Below are 24,802 nucleotides of genomic sequence, written 5' to 3' on the forward strand. Positions count from 1 at the left end.
AGATAATACGTAGAGTGGCTTCACTATCTATTCCGTGTCACAGAGAACTTGGTGAATTGTAACTCTGAGGGAAATAAGGGTTTTAAGGGTTGCCATGGTTAAAGACTTGATTGCCTCTTCTCTTCCCCACCCCCCGGGCAATATAGCTTCTATAGTTTCTATAGCCTACATATGGTAGAGATATAAAATGAGAGTCTCATAAGGACTCTTTTTTGCTCTTCAAAATATGGCAAACACACCTAACAGCTCCAAGCAACCTTAACAAACTACAGCTCCCAGAATTCTTTGGGGGAAGCCATGACTGTTTAAAGTGGTATCCTGTTCTTTCAGCAAAGCAGAAATTTTAGGGTTAAAAATACATTTGCTTTCACTCAGAGGCTGTAATTTAGATTTTTGGGGGCATTCATCTCATTCCATCTTATTCACAAAACGTCTCTGCAGGTTTCTCTGCATAGCAGAAGTACGGCTTCCATTTTTAATACTTCTCGCTTTGAAGTTCAAATTGAATTTAAGTCCAAATTTTTAAATTCCTCTCCAAAAGCTTCTTTTTCTTTTACCTTATAACAGAAGATCTGTCACTTCAGAGGGCGGCTTTTAGGCTTCGGATATTCAGGTGTGCGTTGGAGCCGACAGCCCACCTCGACCGTCTTCTCCTCCCTGATGCAATTGCGGGAGCCGGTTTGACGGGAGACCTGGGGCTCAGCTGGACCCCGTTGGAGCCCCACTCTTCTGCAGAGTTTTGTGCGGGAGGCTTTTTTTAGCCCCTAAACCTCTCCTCGGTGGCCTGAAATCCCCCTTAGGGCTCTGTCTTACTCCAGCCCGGAAGCCCGCTGTCAGGACTGCCTCTAGGTCCCAGCTCACAGAGGACCAACGCCCGGTGGATGTAATGTACAAAAGTCTTTATTGAAGTTTAGTTTCCATTTCAAAGCTCTGGGCGCGCCGCCCTACGTCTTGACTCTAGACCGGCTAAGTCCCCTCTGACTCACTGCTCCTCCCGCACCAGTTTAAGATCCTAGCCCGGCTCCACCTCCTACGCTGTTCTTTCCTTCGCTGGGTCCTTCTGCCCTCTGGGGTTTCCTCCTTCCTGGACTCCTCTGACGCTGACCCCCCTGAGTCTTGCCCTTCCTTCCGGCGGGCTTTAGGACCTGGCTCCCTTCCCGGGCTCCCTGCTGTGCCGCTCGCCTGTACGTTTGAACTTGGCGCGCGCGCCCAGCCGGTAACCTTCCTTCTGACCGTTTCCCCGCTTCCCGATGTGGGCGTGGCCAAACCTGACTCCTCTCCTCCCGCTGGTGGTGAGGACACTGGTCCCGATTCCTGGGACTCCCCCTCCCCACTGCGCTCTGGTGGGGAAGCTGGTTCTGATTTCCAACTGCTGCTCAGGGACTCCCCGCTGGCCCCTTCCTCCTGGGGCTTCCCCCCTAGAACCCCCCTTGCTCTGGCCATCGGCGCTCCCTTCTGTGAGTCCTCCGATTCGCTAGAGAGGCTTGTGGAGTGACTCTGGCCACTGTCACTGCCTGCACCCCCCTCGGACTCCTCCTCCTCACTCTCCATTTGCTCCCCCTCCTGTGTCTCTCCTTCTGAACCCCTGACACCCGCAATCACAAAGTCAACTCTTTGTGACATTTATTTTATTTTATTTTATTTTATTACATTTTACAAGTTCACTAACTGAAAGAACAAAAAAATCCCCAACCAACTTGATTGCAATCACATAACACACTGACAAATGTCCTGCTTATTTATGTTGCAATCCTTCCTAAAAGTTGTTGTATTACATTCTACTTTAAATTACAGTGGTACTTTAAATTACAGTGGTCTGTTCTTAACCTGAAGCACCACTTTAGCTAATGGGGCCTCCTGCTGCCGCCGTGCCACCAGAGCACAATTTCTGTTCTCATTCTGAAGCAAAGTTCTTAACCCGAGGTACTATTTCTGGGTTAGCGGAGTCTGTAACCTGAAGCGTCTGTAACCTGAAGTACCACTATGTATTTCCGTTGATATATAATTTTATGGTATTACTCCCAAAAGGGGGGGTATTATGAGCCATCAAACCCCAGAAAAACACCTTCTCCAAGGTTTCCACAATTTTTACCACTAGTGTATGTTGTCTTCTAGGTCCAAAGACACACATGCACACACAGATAGCATGAGCAAGCAGGGCTCCAAAGTGCAGCCATTGTCGGAGACCTTAGAATACATCAACGAACTCACACGGGAGAGAAACGGTTTAATAGTCTCGAATGTGGAAAGAGCTGCAGTCGTAGTGGTCACCTTAGAATACACCAACGAACTCACACAGGGGAGAAACCATTTCAATGTATTGAATGTGGAAAGAGCTGCAGTCGTAGTGGAGACCTTAATATTCCTAAGCAAATTTACACAGGTGAAAAACCATATAAATGAATGCAACGTTGCACTCAATGTTCACTATTTAATTTACGTCAAGAAACTCATAAAGGCAGAAATCAATTTTAAATACATAGAACCCATGTGATGTTTTTGTTTTTGTATTTAAATTTTTATACACATATATGTGTATTAAAGTAATGAAGGTCACATATACTTGATGTACAAAAGAAGTTGCAAGTTGTTGCTAGATTATCCAGGGGGAGAGTGTGAATCTTGAATGCTCAAGGCGTGTGATGAATCTGTTGAGTTTTGACTCCACACATCACTGCCAAAATGATGCGCTGCCCTTGTCTTGTGGATCAGCATCTTTCAGGCTTCAGGGAATTGCCTTCCTTCCCCCTTGGTCGTAGATAAGCAGAACAAAGGAAAAGGAGTCTTCTTACCAGTTAGAAACTTTAATGATCCCAGCAAGGGGACAAAGAACCCGTCTTCTAGGAATGGCGGTGCTCCAATGAAGAGGTCCAGTCCCTCACATCCCTAGTCACCCCTGCCACTTCTGCGTCTCGTAATCTGAGCTAGTTCCCTCTGTACTTTCTGTCCTGCCACTTTCGCTGCTCTCCTTGACCTTGGGGAGAGCGGATGGATGCTTTCCAGAGACAGTGAATCTGTTAACTCTCCCCCCCCCTCCAGAGTTTCTTCTGCAAGCTGTTCCCCATCCAGTATTTCCCAGCTTCTGCCTTCTGAACTATGTTCCTCTGCAAATCGCTTTTCCAAATCTATACAGTCCTCCTGCTCCTGGGAAGAATCCGGGGAGGGGGATTTTCCCACAAAGGCCTCAGTGCAGCTCTCCTCAGCTGGGTCCCTGGTTAGGTTTTGGTTTAGGGGAGAAAGTGTGGGACTAGGCCAGGGGGGAGAGGTAGAGAAGTAGAGGGGATGCTTTTTCCGTGCAAGGCTAGTTCGTGTTTCTCCCGAGTACACGCCTGAAATCAGTGAGCGTGCATTTAGCAGGAGAGCATCCCTTTGTCTCGCCGTTTAAGATGCTTCAGGAGGCCGTAGAGCGAAGCGTGTGTATCGCACATGCACTGTGAGAGCAATGGTGGAGGAATAGCAAATGACTGTCAGGGTGCTTAAAAGGAGGCTGTCGTTTCGTGGGGGGAGGAGAGTTTTAGTGACGCTGATCAGGAAGAGCCAAGCGCACCTACGGGATACATGTGCTTGCTACTCTGAATTTGAAGATGGGCAGTGGGAGTGGCACATGATTCTGCTGAAAGTAGATCTAGGGAAGATTAAGTTAATTGCAACCTTAAACACACTTGGGTCCCATTAAAGAGGCTGCTCATGAGGCCGGAGGAACATCGCCCGGCTGTGAGGTGTAAAGTCCACCACTCCCTGCAAGGTCTTTCCCACCTGGCCAAAGGGGTGGGGCCCAGACTCGCCCAGCTCTACCATGTTAAATATGAATTCTGTGGTCGACCTTTGTACTGTTTTATTTTGAAATCTTTAAGATAATATTTTTGTTTTCTGTTATGTTGCTTTGACAGTATATTCTATATTTCACATTTTTCAGGTTGTTTTATTTATGTTTTATTGATTTAATGTGCTGTGAACCGCTTTGAGGTTTTTCTTGAAAATATAAAGTGGAATAGAAATTAAATAAAAAAAGTTTCGAGCAGGGATATCCAACATGGGGTTGCTCAGATGTTGGGCAACAACTCCCATAAGCCTCAGCCTGTATGGCCATGGTTGATGGGGGTTGTAGTTCAAAAGCTCAAGGGTGGAAAATCTCACGTTTCTGACAACTTTTCATTATGAATAATTATAGGTAAAACTTTTGTTGATATAGAGCTCATTTTTGGGCTTCCAGGAACAGCTAGTCACTTCTGCTTTATAAACAAACCCAAATATATTGACACACTTTACTTTAAAAGCAGATTTAAGAACAGAGATAAACAAAACCTTTTTTAAAAATCTTTTTACTTTACAAACCATAATTTTGTCAATCCAAGATCTGCTCTTCATATGTATAAAAATACTTTGTTAACAATGAGATACCGAAATAATAATAAAAAATCTGCAATAAGACATTATCAGCATTTAAAAAGAAATGCTAGTGGTTGTTCAAGGCATTGAGTTACAAACTAAGGCAAAGATCAACCATTGCTAGGTAGACCCAGGAGACTTAATCCTAGAATCAACCCCTGCCCCCCACAGCCTGCTTTTGCCTGTAAATGTATTTGATTCAAAGATCACATAAATCATCATGATTTTTTTCCTCATTAATTCTGATGGGCAGGGGCGTGTTAACCCCATGGAGGTATATATGGGTCTGAGTGGCAGGTGATCCACTGCCAGACCGCCATCTTGACAAGAATCTTTCTCAAGGCCTTGTCTGCAAGAGGACGGGCAATGAATTCTGATTGACTGCTTGGAACAGAAATGTATTTGGGAGACACCGAAGAGAAAAAGGAAAAAAACTCACAGCCTACTCCAGAAATTATCCAGGCTGCTATGTGGCAGAAATGCATTTTCCCACCTTCCCTTGAAACAGCCTTGCCCTACAACGCTGTGTCACAAGCTGCCCTTGGGAATGGTCCCACATCTCAGAAGGCAGGCAGTGGGGACGAGTGCTGTGTTGCCCTGGGAGGAACACAATGGCACTGGAGGCTGCTGAGCAAAATGGCCCCCGTGGGCTCCATTGTGTGTGTTCCCACTTACCTTCTGATTGCTTGCCTTCTCCCTTGAGGGCCACATCCACACCACATTTAAATCAGTCTAGTACCCCTTCAGTCAGTCATGGCTTCCCCCAAAGCATTCTGGGAGCTGTAGTTTGCTGAGAGGAGACTCCCTGTTCCCCTCCCAGAGAGATAATACGTAGAGTGGCTTCACTATTCCTTGTCACAGAGAACTTGGTGAATTGTAACTCTGAGGGAAATAAGGGTTTTAAGGGTTGCCATGGTTAAAGACTTGATTGCCTCTTCTCTTCTCTTCCCCGCCCCCCGGGCAATATAGCTTCTATAGTTTCTATAGCCTACATATGGTAGAGATATTTAAAATGAGAGTCCTCATAAGGACTCTTTCTTGCTCTTCAAAATATGGCAAACACACCTAACAGCTCCAAGCAACCTTAACAAACTACAGCTCCCAGAATTCTTTGGGGGAAGCCATGACTGTTTAAAGTGGTATACAGTGGTACCACTTGCCCCCTTGACCCGCGCCCGTCCTGGCTGATTAGAGCATGTCTAGATGAGGTGCGGGTCCCCCTGGATGAGATCATTAATCAGTCCCTTGGTACGTGGACTTTCCCAGGGGAGTTGAAGGAAGCAGTGGTGCATCTATTCTTAAACAAAACATCTCTAGATCCTTTAGATCTATCCAATTACCACCCGGTATCGAATCTTCCATACCTGTGTAAGGTAATTGAGAGAGCAGTTGCCGAACAGCTTGGTAGGTTTCTGGATGAAACATAGGCTCGGGACCCATTTCAGTCCATCTTTCACCCTGGTTACAGGACCGAGACGGCTTTGGTTGCCCTAACAGATGATCTCCATAGCTGGATTGAGGCGGGTCGGGACTGCTGATTCTCTTACATCTGTCAGCAGCCTTCGACATGATCAATCACGAACCTTTGGACCACCGCCTTGCCGACGTAGGGATTCAGAGCACAGTCCGACAATGGCTGCTCTCCTTTATCTCAGGTCGGGGACAGAGGGTGGCGCTAGGGAGGGAGTTGTCACTGCGGTACTCCTTGGTGTGTGGAGTCCCACAGGGTGGAATCCTTTCCCTGATGCTTTTTAATATCTTTTTTGTGCCCCCTTGCCCAGATTGTCCGGAGCTTTGGGCTAGATTGTCATCAATATGCTGATGACACCCAGCTTTATCTGTTGATGGACGGCCGCCCTGACTTGGCCCCGGACACACTGACTAGATGCTTGGAAGCTGTGGCTGGATGGCTGCGTGGGAGCCGGTTGAAGTTAAATCCTTCGAAGACAGAGGTCTTCCGGCTGGGTCGGGACAACATGGGGTTGGGGGCCCAACTCCCATCTCTTGCGGGGGCTCAAATAGTGCCAGCGCCTTCTGTCAAGAGATTGGGTGTAACCTTTGACGCCTCCCTTTCCATAGAGGTGCAGGTTGCAGCCACAGCAAAGGTGGCGTTTTTCCATCTCCACAGTATTAAGCAGTTGGTCCCTTACCTTTCTCGCCCTGATCTGGCCACAGTGATCCATGCAACGGTCACCTCCAGGCTTGATTATTGTAACTCGCTCTATGTGGGGCTGCCCTTGAGGCTGACCCAGAAACTCCAGCGGGTGCAGAATGCCACGGCGAGGCTCCAGTGCTTTACCAACTGCACTGGCTCCCAGTGGAGTACAGGGTCAGGTTTAAGGTGCTGGTTTTAACCTTTAAAGCCCTATGCGGCCTAGGACCCACTTACCTATGGGACCGCCTCTCCTGGTATGCCCTGCGGAGGACCTTAAGTTCCGCAAATGACAACATTTTGGAGGTCCTGGTTAGATTGGTCTCAACTAGGGCCAGGGCCTTTTCAGTACTGGCCCCAACTTGGTGGAACGCTCTGCCACAAGAGACTAGGGCCCTGCGGGACTTGACATCTTTCTGCAGGGCCTGCAAGACAGAGCTGTTCCACCTGGCCTTTGCTTTGACTCAGTCTGACCCTTATGTTTCCCTCCCCTTCTGGTTTTGATCTATGGACTACTTTTAAAATGAGACTGCTTTTTAAACTGCCTTTTAATCTGTATTTTAAATTGGTATTTTCTCCCCCTATTATGTTTTTACTGTAATTTTACTGGTGTTAGCCACCGTGAGCCCGGCTCTGGCCAGGGAGGGTAGGGTATAAATAAAATTTATCATTATTATTATTATTATTATTATTATTATTATTATTATTATCAGACATTAAGAACTTCCTGATCCTGCTTCTTTATAAGACATCTGAAGGCAGCCCTGTATGGAGAAGTTTTAATGTTTGATGCTTCATTGGTTTTAAAAAAATATTCTGTTGGGAGCTGCCCTAGTGGCTGGGGGAACCCAGTCAGATGAGAGGTATAAATATTATACAATATTCTTCTTCTGCTTAATTGAATAGCAGTTACTGGAAGCCGCCGGAGGGGAGGTGCACTTGGACTCCCATCCTCCTTGCAGGCTTGGCCACCATGAGGAGACAGTGCTGAGATTCCTGCATTGCAGGGGGTTGGACTCGATGACTCTCAGGGTCCCCTTCCATCTCTACGATTCTATGATTCTAACAGGGTGCGGGACTAGATGGGCTTGATCAAACTACAGGGCTCTTCGTGCGGAGGGCTATGTGAGTGAGTGAGAAAGAGCGTACCTTCAGGAAGAGGCCCCTGTCTCTTCTTTGCAAAGAGGCTGAATCAGCTGCAATACCCCCACACTTGACCCACCGCTTCCCTGCCTGCTCTCTCTCCACCCCCAACTCCAATTCCATGGGTATTGCATTGCACTGCACAACCCCCCCCCCCCAGCTTGCTGCACCCCGAGGCACTTTGCACTCACCGGATTCCTTGCAGGACAAGGACAGTGCACGAGGGCAGAGGGGGCGGGTCAGCTGTTCTAATTAAGCCGCGCCCCCTTTCCCAAATCAGTATCGAGCAGCCCCTCCCCCAGCAGCTTCCACTCTCTGGCTTTAACCTTTATGGCAGTGAGCATATATTCCCTATACTCGAAGCCCAGCTTCCCTCCCTCCTCTCCCCATTGGCTGGGTACTGCAAGGCTTTCCCCTTACAATTATCCTGCCTCCCAGGCGGGGGCTCCCATTCCCGCCCCCGCTGCCCAGGGTCGCTGCTGCTGCCAGGATTTCGGGTGAGTGCAAAGCCAGCGGCGGGGAAGGAGGGAAGGGGCTTTGCAAGGGGTGGGTGGTCCAGGATGAGAAGCCCCGGGACGGGGAGAAGAAGAGAAGGGAGGAAAGGGAGCTGATTCTCTTAATGGGGCCTTGAAGGTGGGGGGGGGGAGGGGTTTCCACTGTGGAAAGAGAGAAGCTTCTTCCTGCCCGGATCTGGTGCAAAGGGAGTTGCAGGGAAGGAGGCGGGAAAGGGGAGAGGTTTTGGCATTGCTGGGCAGGCTCGCAATAAAATAACAATACAAATAATAAAACTAATAAATATAATAATAATAATACCAATAATTATTTTCTGGGTTTCACCAACCCATTTTCTGGGTTTCACCAGCCACTCTGTGCGGCTTCCAACAAAGTAAGAAACACCAAAAACATCCAAACATCCAAGTCTTCTCTTTTGTAGAGGAGATGGGGACATGGATTGCTGGATGGCAGAGGGAGAAAGAGGGAAAGATGGGGAGGAAAACAAAGGCAGGGGGGCCTGGCAGGAAGAAGGAAGGGCTGAGGCCTCCTCCAAAGAGCTCTTTGTTCTTGAACTCCTTGCATAAAGTAGTGGGGGCAGGGCCGGATTGAGGTTTGATGAGGCCCTAAGCTACTGGAGGTAATGGGGCCCATATATGCCCAGCTGTCCTTTGTCAACAACAAATTGTCGCTGTTTTTTGTGTTTTGCATGGTAATTTATGGACCTAATAGGTATCTAAAACCATTTGCACATAGCAGAGTATGTGCATAATACAATTACGAAGTATATTAATAGTGAAATAATTATTAAGTTCTAACTTAAAATGATTGATAAACTGCATAGTTTGTCACATTCTATGTACATGAGGCTGAAGTAACATAATTTATCTTGAGACATTGTTGTTCCGAATTCATTTTTTATCTTCTTCAGCTGTGAAATGGATCTTTACAAATGGCAATTTGCAATCATCATTCAAAGGAGCATTCTCAGAATTGCTTCTACATTAGGGAATGCTGATTGGACATTGTTGTTGTTCTTTAGTCACTTAGTCGTGTCTGACTCTTTGTGACCCCATAGACCAGAGCACGCCAGGCACTCCGGTTTTCCACTGCCTCCTGCAGTCTGGTCAAACTCATGTTAGTAGCTTTGAGAGCACTGTCCAACCATCTCGTCCTCTGCATATAAGTTAAATAAGCAAGGAGACAATATACAGCCTTGTCGTACTCCTTTCCCAATTTTGAGCCAATCAGTTGTTCCATGTCCAGTTCTAACTGTTGCTTCTTGTCCCAAATAGAGATTTCTCAGGAGACAGATGAGGTGGTCAGAACTTGCCATAGTTTGCTGTGGTCCACACAGTCAAAGGCTTTTGCGTAGTCAATGAAGCAGAAGTAGATGTTTTTCTGGAACTCTCTAGCTTTCTCCCTAATCCAGCGCATGTTTGCAATTTGGTCTGTGGTTCCTCTGCCCCTCCAAAATCCAGCTTGTACTTCTGGGAGTTTTTAGTCCGCATACTGCTTAAGCCTGCCTTGTAGAATTTTAAGCATAACCTTGCTAGCGTGTGAAATGAGTGCAATTGTGCAGTAGTTGGAGCATTCTTTGGCGCTGCCCTTCTTTGGCATTGCGTTCTAGACTGATCTTCTCTAATGCTCTGGCCACTGCTGAGTTTTCCAAACTTGCTGGCATATTGAGTGTAGCACCTTAACAATATCATCTTTTAAGATATTAAATAGTTCCACTGGAATGTCATCACTTCCACTGGCCTTGTTATTAGCAGTGCTTTCTATGGCCCATTTGACTTCACTCTCCAGGATGTCTGGCTCTAGGTCAGCAACCACACTACCTGGAGTGTACGAGCCATCCATATCTTTCTGGAATAATTCCTCTGTGTATTCTTGCCACCTCTTCTTGATGTCTTCTGCTTCTGTTAGGTCCTTACGACTTTTGTCCTTTATTATGGTAATTTTTGCACAAAATGTTCCTTTCATATCTCCAATTTTCTTGAACAGATCTCCATTCCCATCCATTTTTGTACACTGATGCCCAGGATGTCAATATTTATTCTTGCCATATCATTTTTGACCACATCCAGCTTACCATGGTTCATGGATCTTACATTCCAGGTTCCTATGCAAACTTTTTCTTTGCAGCACTGGACTTTCCTTTCGCTTCCAGGCACATCCACAACTGAGCAACATTTCGGCTTTGGCCCAGCTGCTTCATCAGCTCTGAATCTACTTGTACTTGTCCTCCGCTTTTCCTCAGTAGCATATTGGATGCCTTCTAACCTAGTGGTTCATCTTCCAGTGTCATAACTTTTATACGACCATGGAGTTTTCTCGGCAGGGATACTGGCGTGGCTTGCTGGTTCCTGCTCCAGGTGGATCACATTTAGCCAAAATTCTCCACTTTGACCTGTCTGTCTTGGGTGGTCATGCATGACATAGCTCATAGCGTCTCTGAGTTATTCAAGCCCCTTTGCCATGACAAGGCAGTGATCCATGAAGGACATGGTCATTAAATATTACTTGGTACAGATCCTGATGTGTCAAATTATCATGTTCATGGCTTTGACTTTTTAATGTATGGATGAAAATGGTTGAGTTCTCCAACAAGGTTCATGTCCACATTTTCAGGATATGTTTGGCTTAAAGCATTAACTTCTTCACGAATCTCTTCTTTTGCAGCATCTAATTTTGTTAAGAATGAAATAATAATAATAATAAAATTAAAAATACATAAAATCGTCAATCATTAAAAACTTCCCTAAACAGAGCTGCCTTCAGTTGTCTTCTAAATGTCAGATAGTTGTTTATTTCCTTGACATCTGATGCAGGGTGTTCCACAGGGCGGGTGCCACCAGTGAGAAGGCCTGGTTCCTTGTAACCTTGCTTCTCGCCAGAAGGCCCTCAGCGCTGGACCTCAGTTTCTGGGCTGAACGATGGGGTTGGAGACGCTCCTTCAGGTATACTAGACAGAGGTCGTTTAGGGCTTTTAAGGTCAGCACCAACATTTTGAATTGTGCTCAGAAACATACTGGGAGCCAACGTGGGTCTTTCAAGACCAGTGTTCTGTGATCTCGGTGGCTGCTCCCAGTCACCAGTCTTTTTTGCAGCATCATTGTATACTGATGCCCTTTCTGCCAGATTTAGAATCATAGAATAGAATAATAGAATCATAGAGTTGGAAGAGACCACAAGGGCCATCGAGTCCAACCCCCTGCCACGCAGGAAACACCATCAGAGCACTCCTGACATATGGTTGTCAAGCCTCTGCTTAAAGACCTCCAAAGAAGGAGACTCCACCACACTCCTTGGCAGCAAATTCCACTGTCGAACAGCTCTTACTGTCAGGAAGTTCTTCCTAATGTTTAGGTGGAATCTTTTTTCTTGTAGTTTGGAACCATTGCTCCGTGTCCGCTTCTCTGGAGCAGCAGAAAACAACCTTTCTCCCTCCTCTATGTGACATCCTTTTATATATTTGAACATGGCTATCATATCACCCCTTAACCTCCTCTTCTCCAGGCTAAACATGCCCAGCTCCCTTAGCCGTTCTTCATAAGGCATCGTTTCCAGGCCTTTGACCATTTTGGTTGCCCTCCTCTGGACACGTTCCACTTTGTCAGTGTCCTTCTTGAACTGTGGTGCCCAGAACTGGACACAGTACTCCAGGTGAGGTCTGACCAGAGCAGAATACAGTGGCACTATTACTTCCCTTGATCTAGATGCAATACTCCTATTGATGCAGCCCAGAATTGCATTGGCTTTTTTAGCTGCCGCGTCACACTGTTGGCTCATGTCAAGTTTGTGGTCAACCAAGACTCCTAGATCCTTTTCACATGTACTGCTCTCAAGCCAGGTGTCACCCATCTTGTATTTGTGCCTCTCATTTTTTTTGCCCAAGTGCAATACTTTACATTTCTCCCTGTTAAAATTCATCTTGTTTGTTTTGGCCCAGTTCTCTAATCTGTCAAGGTCGTTTTGAAGTGTGATCCTGTCCTCTGGGGTGTTAGCCACCCCTCCCAGTTTGGTGTCATCTGCAAATTTGATCAGGATGCCCTTGAGTCCATCATCCAAGTCATTGATAAAGATGTTGAATAAGACCGGGCCCAAGACAGAACCCTGTGGCACCCCACTAGTCACTCTTCTCCAGGATGAAGAGAAACCATTGATGAGCACCCTTTGGGTTCGGTCAGGCAGCCAGTTACAAATCCACTGAGTGGTAGCATAGTCAAGTCCGCATTTTACCAGCTTCTTTACAAGAATATCATGGGGCACCTTGTCAAATGCCTTGCTGAAATCAAGGTAGGCTACATCCACTGCGTTCCCTTCATCTACCAGGCTTGTAATTCTGTCAAAAAACGAGATCAGGTTAGTCTGACATGACTTATTTTTCAGAAATCCATGCTGACTATTGGTGATCACAGTATTCCTTTCTAGGTGCTCACAGACTGTTTGCTTAATGATCTGCTCCAGAATCTTCCCTGGTATTGATGTCAGACTGACTGGGCGGTAATTATTTGGGTCCTCTCTTTTCCCCTTTTTGAAAATAGGGACAACATTTGCCCTCCTCCAGTCTGCCGGGACTTCGCCTGTTCTCCAGGAATTCTCAAAGATGACTGCCAGTGGTTCTGAGATCACATCTGCCAGTTCTTTTAATACTCTTGGATGCAGTTCATCTGGCCCTGGAGACTTGAATACATCTAAACTAGCCAAGTATTCTTGTACTATCTCCTTAGTTATTCTGGGCTGTGTTTCCTCTGCTGAATCATTTGCTCCAAATTCTTCAGGTCGGGCATTGTTTTCTTATCGGAGAAGACTGAGGCAAAGAAGGCATTGAGGAGTTCAGCCCTTTCTGTGTCCCCTGTTTGCATTTCACCATCTTCTCCTCTGAGTGACCCCACTGTTTCTTTCTTCTTCCTTTTGCTACGAACATACCCATAAAAGCCTTTTTTGTTGCTTTTAACCTCTCTAGCAAGCCTGAGTTCATTCTGTGCTTTAGCTTTTCTGACTTTGTGTCTACACGTGCTGGCTATTTGTTTGAATTCCTCTTTGGTGGTTTCCCCCCTTTTCCATTTTTTGTACACATCCTTTTTTAATCTTAACTCAGTTAAAAGTTCTTTAGATAGCCACCCTGGCTTCTTTAGGCACCTTCTATGTTTCCGTCTCATTGGTATTGCCTGACGTTGTGCTTTTACTATCTCCCTCTTATCTATCTCCTCCCTCCCAGCCATCATGAACTCCCTTTCCTTTTACTATTACTGTCCATGGGATCTCACCCAGCACTTCCCTAAGTTTTATGAAGTCGGCTTTCTTAAAGTCAAGAAATTGAGTCCTAGTATGCTTGTCTGCTCCTTTCCGCTGTATAGTAAACTTCAGAAAAGCATGATCACTCGCGCCTTATGATCCTTCCACTTCTACCCCACTAACCAGGTCATCAACATTGGTTAGGACCAGATCTAAAATGGCTGTTCCTCTTGTTGCTTCTCCCACTTTCTGGACAATGAAGTTGTCTGCAAGGCCAGTGAGGAATCTGTTTGACCTTATGCTCTTGGCTGAGTTTGACATCCAGCAAATATCCGGGTAATTGAAGTCCCCCATTACTACTATCTCCCTTCCTTTTGCATGCTTGGCCATCTGTTTCAGGAAGGCATCATCTATGTCCCCCATTTGGCTTGGGGATCTATAGTAAACTCCCACAATGAGGTCCCTGTTACTCTTCTCTCCCTTAATTTTGACCCAAATGCTCTCACTTTGGCTTTGAGGTTCTAAATCTTGGATCTCTTCACAGGTATACACATCCCTGACATATAACACCACCACTCCTCCTTTCTTGTCTGGTCTGTTTCTCTGAAATAGATTGTATCCCTCCATTATTACATTCCAGTCGTGGGACTTATCCCACCAGGTTTCAGTGATGCCTATTATGTCATATTTAGTTTGCTGTAGCAAGAGCTCAAGCTCATCTTGTTTATTACCCATGCTTTGCGCATTAGTGTACAGACATTGAAGTCCATTAATCATTCCCCTGTGTCTCTTATTTAAGGATTTTTTCCTCCCACCACTAGGTCTGTGTGCTGTTTGCTCCATTTGGTCTATGACATTTGGATGATCATCTTCATCAATTGATAGACTCCTACCTTCAGGAGCACTGTCTCCCTCCCCCATGTTAGTTTAAAGCCCTCCTGATGAGGTTTCTGAGATTTTTGGCAAAAACATTCTTCCCAACCGTTGTGAGGTGCAGCCCATCGCTTGCCAGAAGTCCATCTTCAAGAAACTGCAGTCCGTGATCTAAGAATCCAAACCAGCTGTTCACTTCCACTATTTTTCCCTCTCTCCCTTAGCCACGTTGTTCAACTGGGAGGACAGATGAGATGACAATTTGTGCATTTAATTGCTTCAATTTCCTGCTTTGTGTAGATGCAGAGGAGGAGGCTGCTTCCGAATTAAGCATCCTAATTAAGCGGGGTCCCTCCCTGCCTCCCAGGCGGGGGCTCCTATTCCTGCCCCCGCTGCGGGATTTCAGGTGAGTGCAAACCAGTGGTGGAGAAGGAGGGAAGGGGCTTTGCAAGGGGGTGAAGTTCCAGGATGGGAAGCCCCAGAGGCGGCCTGCACAAGTTCTGGATGGGGGAAGAGGAAGGAGGAAAGGGAGTTCTTTTTTTTAATGGGGGCTTTGAAGGGGGAGTAGGGGGGTTACGCTGTGGAAAGAGAGAGAGGCTTCTTCCTGCACGGATGTGGTGCAAAGGGAGTTGCATGGAAGGAGGGGAGAAAGGGGAGAGGGTTGGGTATTGCTGGCCAGGCTCATGATGATGATAATAATAATAATACAGTGGTGCCTCGCAAGACGAAATTAATTCGTTCCGCAAGTTTATTCGTCTTGCGAGTTTTTCGTCTTGCGAAGCACGGTTTCCCATAGGAATGCATTGAAAATCAATTAATGCGTTCCTAGGGAGACCGCCTTCAGACCTCTTCTGAAGGCTGGGGGGGGGGAGGACTTTTCTCCCCACCCCCAGGCTTCAGAACAGCCTTCTGAAGACTGGCGGTGGGAAGAAAAGCCCTTCTCCAGCCGCCAGCCTTCAGAAGAGTTCCTGCAGGGCTGCCTAGGCTGCGAATAGCAGCCTGCTGCCCGGTGCGAGGGACGCTCTGAAGCAGAGCGCCCCTCGGGCGGGGCAGACATCTGCAGCTTGGGGAGCCCTGCCGGACTTCCCCACAGGGCTCTCCAAGCTGCGGGTAGCAGCCTGCTGCCCCGCACGAGGGGCGCTCTTAAGCAGAGCGCCCCTTCGCGCGCGGCAGACATTCACAGCTTGGGGAGCCCTGCGGGGAACTCTTCTGAAGGCTGGAGGCGGGAGAAGGGCTTTTCTTCCCACCGCCAGCCTTCAGAACAGCCTTCTGAATGTTGGCGGTGGGGAGGAAAAACCCTCCTCCCACCGCAAGCTGTGCGCCTTCTCCTCTGTTCCCGGACCTCCTCCCACCGCAAGCCTTCAGGACAGGTCCGGGAACAGAGGGGAAGGCGCGCAGCTTCTCCTCTCTTCCCGGGGCTTGCGGTGGGAGGAGGGTTCCTTGCTGTCCCGGAGATTTCCCTATGGGCTTTCGTCTTGCGAAGCAAGCCCATAGGGAAATTCGTCTTGCGAAGCCGCTAAAAAAATCGGAAAACCCTTTCGTCTTGCGGGTTTTTCATTTAGCGAGGCATTCGTTTTGCGGGGCACCACTGTAATAATAATAATAATACCCTGCCCATTGTTTCCCCAGCCAGTCTGGGCGGCTTCCAACAAAATAAAAAACACCCAAAACAACCAAACATTGAAGTCTTTTGTACAAATGGCCTTCGATTTTAAAGAAATGCCCTCTTTAAGAAATCACGTGTTGTAAATATGTATGTTGTCCTCGAGGTGCAAACACACATAGCATGAGCAAGCAAGCAGTGCTCCGAAGTGCTTCTCTTGTGAACTTGCCATCTAAGTTGTTTACTAATGGCAAAGGCTCCTGTTTCCCAAAAGGACAGGCGGGGGAGGTCTCTCCCCCACTTTTAACGCACCCACTCCCACCGCATGGAAGGTAGTGGTCTTGTTCATTCACAACATCAGTAAAACTTGTGTGTATCTGAAGTGAACCAGGCGCTGGGGCTCCTTCCCCTCTCACTGGGCTGCTGCAGGAAAAGGCAGCGGAGGAGGAGGAAACAGATGGGTTTGAAGGCTCTTTCTGCCCCTCTCTCCTGAGCAGAGGGTGTTTGCAGGGCAGGAGGACAGAGGAGGCAGCAGTGGGTGGATCCACCGCCTCTCCCAGGGGGTCCAGATGCAAGCAGGGGGCTTCCTTCTTCTCCATGTATTCAGAGCAGTCCAACCATGTATTCAGAGCAGTCCTTTGCAAATTACTGTCTTTCTCCGTGTATAAGATGAGGTTTTTTTACCCAATTTTTAAAGTTAAAAAACGTGGGTCGTCTTATGCATGGAATATAGCAATTAAATATAGAAATAAATGCAGTACTTGCTCTGGCAGTCGCAGCTCCTCGCAGCGGCGAGCCCTGGGGCCTCCCTAGTCTGCTTGCCTCCCCCCACTCTGCCCACCCTACAGCTGGGAAGGAGGCTGTAGGCTGTTCGTTTTTGCCATGCAGCGTCTTTCTGTTGCTCAGCAAACTCTGTAAACTAAGGGGGAAGACCGCCTGCAAAACAGAGCTGCCGATCAAGGTATTTCTCCCCTTTCTGCCTTTCCTATGCCTTTCCCATGCAGTCGCCACCTATCAGCTCCCTGATCGCCACCGGCAGCCTCCAATCACACTCCCGCTTGCTGCGACAAGGGCAGCTGTCTATTGGCTGCCGCAGCAGCAGCTAGGAGGGCTAATGGCAGCGATCAGGCAGCTGCAACGCGAGTGGTTGTGAGCTGCGTTCTGGTGGGTGAGTGATTTTCGGCATTGCCCCCAAGTAATCCTCCCCAAAAGCTCAATCCCCCTAGTTTCTAAAGTTTGAGGACCCAAAAATGGGGGACGTCTTATACACGGAAGAATACGGTAAGTCTCGTGTTCCATGGGATCTACTCTCTGTTGTAAACCAGAAAATGGCTTATCTCCTGAGTTTACACCAATAAAACTCAGAAATGAGAGGAGTCCACCATTGTTTATTGCAAAGCAATAGGTTATAGTTGGATCGTTCCACAAAACTGCAACCCTGCCCAGTGGTTCAGGCAGTGGTATTTATATAATTTCAAACAAAACATTTCGATTTCAACCAATCATATACACCAGAGATGTCCAAGCACTGAACCGCAATTGACAGGTAGACCTCTGTGTTGTTTTGGGTCGATTATGAGACCTTTGAAGGCCCCGCCCCCTTTCCGCAAGAACTTCTGAACATGCTCCTGTTTCTGTTTTTGCTCAGCAGTTCCTTCTTTTAATGGTTATTGTTGCCAAAAGAATCTAAATTTTTCTTGCATCCCCCGCCTCCTTAAAAAAGTCCCTTTGGAGTTTCACATTCCTCATATTCATCATTACCTCATTTTATTTATAATACACATGTGCAATAAGCACTGGCAATTTCTGCTGATTTAGTTTTGATTCCCACAGCATTCTGTTACGTTGTGTTGAAGTGCATGTTGGGAACCTGTGTTACATGAAGCCTTTTGCATCATGTAGCAACTCATGTTCCAGCTTTCAGCTGTATCTTTGTGATTCTCATATTAGCTGTATTTCTGCCCCAATTGGGAGGTGGAAACTTGCAAAATAATCAGTTTCATAAAGCACAGGCTACCATAACTTCTGTATTAGAAGCACACTCAAGGATTTACAGGGGTACACATTATCACATTTATTGTGGCCCTTTGGGCAATTGCCGCAAGGCCACTACTGCCCTTACCATGCCAGCCTTAGGAAGGGAGAAGGGACATGCAGACGGAAGGAATTGCCAAAGGTATTTGAAAATGGGTGGAGGCTCTTGGGAAGAGGGTGCCCAATAGGGGCTTCCACAGGGGCAGCAGAATGTCTTGGGCAGAAGCTCTGAGACTCCCTTGACTTCTTCCTTCCTCCCAGGAAGTTACAACATGCCCTCACTTCTGAGCTCCTAAAAAGGGGAACCTGCAAACCTGGTCAGGATGGACGGAGGAAGATGGACAGCTGAGCTGGTCAAGCTGTCTCCCGCATCCCTCCCTCCAACCTCTAAGCATCCCCTCCCAGGACCCTCAGAGAAATCTGGTGAGTTCCAGGGGAGAGGAGATGGGGACATGGATGGCTGGATGGTGGAGGGAGAAAGAGGAAAAGATGGAGAGGAGACCAAAGGCAGGGAGGTCCAGGCAGGAAAAGAAAGGGGTGAGGCCTTCTCCAAAGCAGCTCTTTGTTTTTGGAATCCCTTTCATAAAGGAGTGGCAGCAGATTTTCTTCCTCTATGCTTTTAAATCTCTGGTGTTATTTCCACTGCAGGATTAAGTGATGATAAAGATGTTGCACACCAATCCAGAAAAATGGGTGAAGGGGTCTTTCGGGACAAAGGACCTGTTATCATGATACACAATACCTGTGGCTGGAGGCTGTTCACATAGGATTGGGCATATGAAGACCAAGGGTGGCCAGTATTATAAGCAAATTGTGTGAACTTACAGACAGGGGTTGTGTGTGAGAGTGAGTGAGTGGGATAATAATTTATAGCGCCCCCTTAATTCTGTCCCTCCATAAGCTTACATGGAGATACAGTGGTGCAAAATCAGTGCACAAAACCAACAAAGAGACTCACAGATTTATAGTGGCACCAGCTTCCCTAATCAAGAGTCCCCTTTGTCAGATTGCAGCCCACAAAAGCTTAGCTCATAATACCTTTATGAGCCTTTTAGGGCTGCAAAAGATGAGTAAACAGAAGCACACGAGACAGTGACTGCCAGCAACTAGGATAGCTTGAAAAAAATGATTGGACTGATGCCTGTGCTCTGCCCTCGTGTTCTTAGGCAATAATGCTTCTTAATACTAGTTTCTGGAAAGCACAGGAATCTTGGGCTGAAATTTTGCTTGCTAGTTTCCCCCAGGCATCTGCTTGGCCACTGTGAGAACAGGATGCTGGACTACGTGGGCCTTTGCCCAATGCAGCAGGCTCTGCTTAGGTTCTAATATATTGCAATATTTTTAGTTACATGTGGCATAAGAGCACTTCAGTTTTACATCTTACTCATAGGAAAGATTGCTATTGGAGCCTGAGATCTTTTTCTCAATTGAAAAAGAAAACGACAGAGATGTGTCTTATAAACCAGTTCCACCGTAGATCTCTACTATAAAATGATGGTGCTCTCTTAAGTGTGAATGGAGTGATCATGGGCTGCTTTTGCCATTAGCTCATCTTCATTCCTAAAATCTTGGAACATGGAGACAGTGAACAATGAAGAGGGAGTGAAAAGGTGCACATAGGGATTGGCGTGTGTTCAGTTCCTTTCTTGTCTTTCTTAAAAGTCTAACAGGATCCTCTCTCTCCCCCCCCCCCCCCGTACTCCCAAACAGGTGAGGAAGACGATGGTCAGAATTCTACAGAGCCATCTGTGAATTCATTAGGAAGAACAAAGAAAGAGTTTAAATGCAGGGAATGTGGAATGTGCTTTAGTCACTGTGGAAGAATGAGGATACACCAACAAACTCACACAGGGCAGAAACCATTTACATGTATTGAATGTGGAAAGAGCTTCAGTAAAAGTGGAAACCTTAGAGTACACCAACAAACTCACACAGGGGAGAAACCATTTAAATGCATTGAATGTGGAAAGAGCTTCAATCATAGTGGAAACCTTAGAAAACATCAACGAACTCACACAGGGGAGAAACCATTTAAATGCATTGAATGTGGAAAGAGCTTCAATCATAGTGGAAACCTTACAAGTCATCAACGAACTCACACAGGGGAGAAACCATTTAAATGCATGGAGTGTGGTAACAGCTTCAATTGTATTAGAGCCCTTAGAAGACATCAACAAACTCACACGGGGGAGAAACCATTTAAATGTATTGAATGTGGAAAGAGCTTCAGTCGTAGTGGAGCCCTTAGAATACATCAACGTAGTCACACAGGGGAGAAACCATTTCAATGCATTGAATGTGGAAAGAGCTTCAGTCGTAGTGGCGATCTTAGAATACATCAACATAGTCACACAGGGGAGAAACCATTTAAATGTATTGAATGTGGAAAGAGCTTTAGTCATACTGGAGCCCTTAGAATACATGAACGTAGTCACAATGTGGAGAAACCATTTCAATGCATTGAATGTGGAAAGAGCTTCAGTCGTAGTGGAGCCCTTAGAATACACCAACGAACTCACACGGGGGAAAAACCATTTGAATGCATGGAGTGCGGAAAGAGCTTCAGTCAAAGTGGAACACTTAGAAGACATCAACGAACTCACACGGGGGAGAAACCATTCAAATGTATTGAATGTGGAAAGAGCTTCAGTCAAAGTGGAGGCTTTAGATGCCATCAACGAACTCACACAGGGGAGAAACCATTTAAATGCATTGAATGTGGAAAGAGCTTCAGTCGTAGTTGCGATCTTAGAATACATGAACGTAATCACACAGGGGAGAAACCTTTTAAATGTATTGAATGTGGAAAGAGCTTCAGTCAAATTGGAGACTTTAGACGCCATCAACGAACTCACACAGGGGAGAAACCTTTTAAATGCATTGAATGTGGAAAGAGCTTCAGTCGTAGTGGTGATCTTGGAATACATCAACGTAGTCACACAGGGGAGAAACCATTTAAATGTATTGAATGTGGAAAGAGCTTCAGTCATAGTGGAGCCCTTAGAATACATCAACGTAATCACACAGGGGAGAAACCTTTTAAATGTATTGAATGTGGAATGAGCTTCAGTCGTATTAGAGCCTTTAGAATACATCAACGAACTCACACGGGGGAGAAACCATTCAAATGTATTGAATGTGGAAAGAGCTTCAGTCAAAGTGGAGACTTTAGACGCCATCAACGAACTCACACAGGGGAGAAACCTTTTAAATGCATTGAATGTGGAAAGAACTTCAGTCATAGTGGAGCCCTTAGAATACATCAACGTAATCACACAGGGGAGAAACCTTTTAAATGTATTGAATGTGGAATGAGCTTCAGTCGTATTAGAGCCTTTAGAATACATCAACGAACTCACACAGGGGAGAAACCATTTAAATGTATTGAATGTGGAAAGAGCTTCAGTCGAAGTGGAGACTTTAGACGCCATCAACGAACTCACACAGGGGAGAAACCTTTTAAATGCATTGAATGTGGAAAGAGCTTCAGTCAAAGTGGAGCCTTTAGACGCCATCAACGAACTCACACAGGGGAGAAACCTTTTAAATGCATTGAATGTGGAAAGAGCTTCAGTCAAAGTGGAGATCTTAGAATACATCAACATAGTCACACAGGGGAGAAACCATTTAAATGCATTGAATGTGGAAAGAGCTTCAGTCGTAGTGGAGCCCTTAGAATACATCAACGTAGTCACACAGGGGAGAAACCATTTCAATGCATTGAATGTGGAAAGAGCTTCAGTCATAGTGGAGCCCTTAGAATACATCAACGTAATCACACAGGGGAGAAACCTTTTAAATGTATTGAATGTGGAATGAGCTTCAGTCGTATTAGAGCCTTTAGAATACATCAACGAACTCACACGGGGGAGAAACCATTCAAATGTATTGAATGTGGAAAGAGCTTCAGTCAAAGTGGAGACTTTAGACGCCATCAACGAACTCACACAGGGGAGAAACCTTTTAAATGCATTGAATGTGGAAAGAGCTTCAGTCATAGTGGAGCCCTTAGAATACATCAACGTAATCACACAGGGGAGAAACCTTTTAAATGTATTGAATGTGGAATGAGCTTCAGTCGTATTAGAGCCTTTAGAATACATCAACGAACTCACACAGGGGAGAAACCATTTAAATGTATTGAATGTGGAAAGAGCTTCAGTCGAAGTGGAGACTTTAGACGCCATCAACGAACTCACACAGGGGAGAAACCTTTTAAATGCATTGAATGTGGGAAGAGCTTCAGTCGAAGTGGAGACTTTAGACGCCATCAACGAACTCACACAGGGGAGAAACCTTTTAAATGCATTGAATGTGGAAAGAGCTTCAGCCAAAGTGGAGATCTTAGAATACATCAACATAGTCACACAGGGGAGAAACCATTTAAATGTATTGAATGTGGAAAGAGCTTCAGTCGTAGTGGAGCCCTTAGAATACATCAACGTAGTCACACAGGGGAGAAACCATTTCAATGCATTGAATGTGGAAAGAGCTTCAGTCATAGTGGAGCCCTTAGAATACATCAACGTAATCACACAGGGGAGAAACCTTTTAAATGTATTGAATGTGGAATGAGCTTCAGTCGTATTAGAGCCTTTAGAATACATCAACGAACTCACACGGGGGAGAAACCATTCAAATGTATTGAATGTGGAAAGAGCTTCAGTCAAAGTGGAGACTTTAGACGCCATCAACGAACTCACACAGGGGAGAAACCTTTTAAATGCATTGAATGTGGAAAGAGCTTCAGTCATAGTGGAGCCCTTAGAATACATCAACGTAATCACACAGGGGAGAAACCTTTTAAATGTATTGAATGTGGAATGAGCTTCAGTCGTATTAGAGCCTTTAGAATACATCAACGAACTCACACAGGGGAGAAACCATTTAAATGTATTGAATGTGGAAAGAGCTTCAGTCGAAGTGGAGACTTTAGACGCCATCAACGAACTCACACAGGGGAGAAACCTTTTAAATGCATTGAATGTGGGAAGAGCTTCAGTCGAAGTGGAGACTTTAGACGCCATCAACGAACTCACACAGGGGAGAAACCTTTTAAATGCATTGAATGTGGAAAGAGCTTCAGCCAAAGTGGAGATCTTAGAATACATCAACATAGTCACACAGGGGAGAAACCATTTAAATGTATTGAATGTGGAAAGAGCTTTAGTCATACTGGAGCCCTTAGAATACATGAGCGTAGTCACACAGGGGAGAAACCATTTAAATGCATTGAATGTGGAAAGAGCTTCAGTCGTAGTGGAGCCCTTAGAATACATCAACGTAGTCACACAGGGGAGAAACCATTTCAATGCATTGAATGTGGAAAGAGCTTCAGTCGTAGTGGCGATCTTGGATTACATCAACGAACTCACACGGGAGAAACCATTTAAATGCATTGAATGTGGAAAGAGCTTCAATTGTAGTGGAGCCCTTAGAATACACCAACGAACTCACACGGGGGAAAAACCATTTGAATGCATGGAGTGCGGAAAGAGCTTCAGTCAAAGTGGAACACTTAGAAGACATCAACGAACTCACACGGGGGAGAAACCATTCAAATGTATTGAATGTGGAAAGAGCTTCAATCAAAGTGGAGACTTTAGATGCCATCAACGAACTCACACAGGGGATACACCATTTAAATGCATTGAATGTGGAAAGAGCTTCAGTCGTAGTGGCAGTCTTAGAATACACCAACGAACTCACACAGGGTAGAACCCTTTAATTGTATGGAGTGTGGAAAGAGCTTCAGTTGTAGTGGAACACTTAGAAGACATCAACAAGCTGACATGGGAAAATCCATTTAAATGTATGGTGTGTGGAAGAAGCTTCAGTCATATTGGAGCCCTTAGAATACACCAACGAATTCATACAGGGGAGAAACCATTTAATTGTACGGAGTGCGGAAAGAGCATCAGACGGAGTGGAGACCTTAATATTCACGAGCAAATTCACACAGGTGAAAAGCCATATAAATGTATGCGGTCTTTCACTCAAGGTTCACTCTTTACATCACATCAAGAAACTCACATGGGCGGAAATCAATTTTAAATACATGGAACCCGTGTGATGTTCTGGTGTTTGTATTTAAATTTGTACACACAAACTCACACACATATATATTAAAGTTCACATATAGGTCACATATACTAAATGTATAAAGTAAGTTGCAAGTTGTTGCTAGATAAACGGGGAGAGTGTGAATCTGGAATTCTCAAAGTGTGTGATGAATCTGTTATGTCTTGACCTCCACCCTTCACTGCCAAAATGATGGCTGCCCTTGTCTTGTGGATCAGCATCTGTCAGGCTTCAGGGAATTGGCTTCCTTCCCCCGTGGTCATAGATAAGCAGAACAAAGGAAAAGGAGTCTTATTACCAGTTAGAAACTGTAATGATCCCAGCGAGAGAACAAAGACCCCGTCTTCTAGGAATCGCGGTGTTCTCAATGAAGAGGTCCACCCCTCACATCCCTAGTCACCCCCGTCTCTTATGCATCTTGTAATCTGAGCTCGTACACTCTGTGCTTTCTGTCCTGCCACTTTTGCAGCTCTCCCTGATCTTGGGGAAAGTGAATGGATGCTTTCCATAGACAGTGAATTTGTTAACTCTACCCCCCTCTCCAGAGTTTCTTCTGCAAGCTGTTCCCCATCCAGTATTTCCCAGCTTCCTTCCTTCTGAACCATGTTCCTCTGCAAACCACTGTTCCAAATCTATACAGTCCTCCTGCTCCTGGGAAGATTCAGGGGAGGGGGAGGTTCCCACAAATGTGCCTCAGTGCAGCTCTCCTCAGCTGGGTCCCTGGTTAGGTTTTGGTTTAGGGGAGCAAGCATGGGGCCTGGCCCTTGGGTGGGGGTGAGGGGAGAAGGGAA

The 24,802-nt window shown here is 46.0% G+C and overlaps 3 protein-coding genes across 7 annotated transcripts in view; 2 read left to right on the forward strand and 1 right to left on the reverse strand.

Moving 5' to 3' along the window:
* LOC309336743 (uncharacterized protein) overlaps positions 1–24,802 on the forward strand; it is a 72,666-nt gene that overhangs the window by 18,570 nt on the left and 29,294 nt on the right. The window contains exon 2 of one of the 4 annotated variants that reach the window (XM_081852999.1): positions 5,858–5,995. The exons of 2 other annotated variants lie outside the window; for them this stretch is intronic. In XM_081852999.1, coding sequence (XP_081709125.1) covers positions 5,957–5,995 — 39 coding nt within the window. In that variant the 5' untranslated portion in view covers positions 5,858–5,956. Of the gene's footprint in view, positions 1–5,101; positions 5,996–24,802 lie in introns of those variants that run through there. One more of the 4 variants, XM_081852998.1, reaches the window with a different exon arrangement.
* NRM (nurim) overlaps positions 1–24,802 on the reverse strand; it is a 77,455-nt gene that overhangs the window by 12,274 nt on the left and 40,379 nt on the right. The gene's annotated exons all lie outside the window — the stretch shown is intronic.
* The window catches only part of LOC309336308 (uncharacterized protein), a gene marked incomplete at its 3' end in the record, with an annotated part of 18,267 nt that continues 1,342 nt past the window's right edge, over positions 7,878–24,802 (forward strand). Inside the window, exons 1-5 of the mRNA XM_081851930.1 lie at positions 7,878–8,181; positions 18,192–18,353; positions 19,641–20,645; positions 21,393–21,432; positions 21,601–22,265. Of these exons, the coding sequence (XP_081708056.1) occupies positions 18,254–18,353; positions 19,641–20,645; positions 21,393–21,432; positions 21,601–22,265 (1,810 nt within the window). The 5' untranslated portion in view covers positions 7,878–8,181; positions 18,192–18,253. The remainder of the gene's footprint in view (positions 8,182–18,191; positions 18,354–19,640; positions 20,646–21,392; positions 21,433–21,600; positions 22,266–24,802) is intronic.

Source organism: Podarcis erhardii (assembly GCF_964252035.2).
Source record: "Podarcis erhardii genome assembly, chromosome: 2".
Lineage (NCBI taxonomy): Eukaryota > Metazoa > Chordata > Lepidosauria > Squamata > Lacertidae > Podarcis > Podarcis erhardii.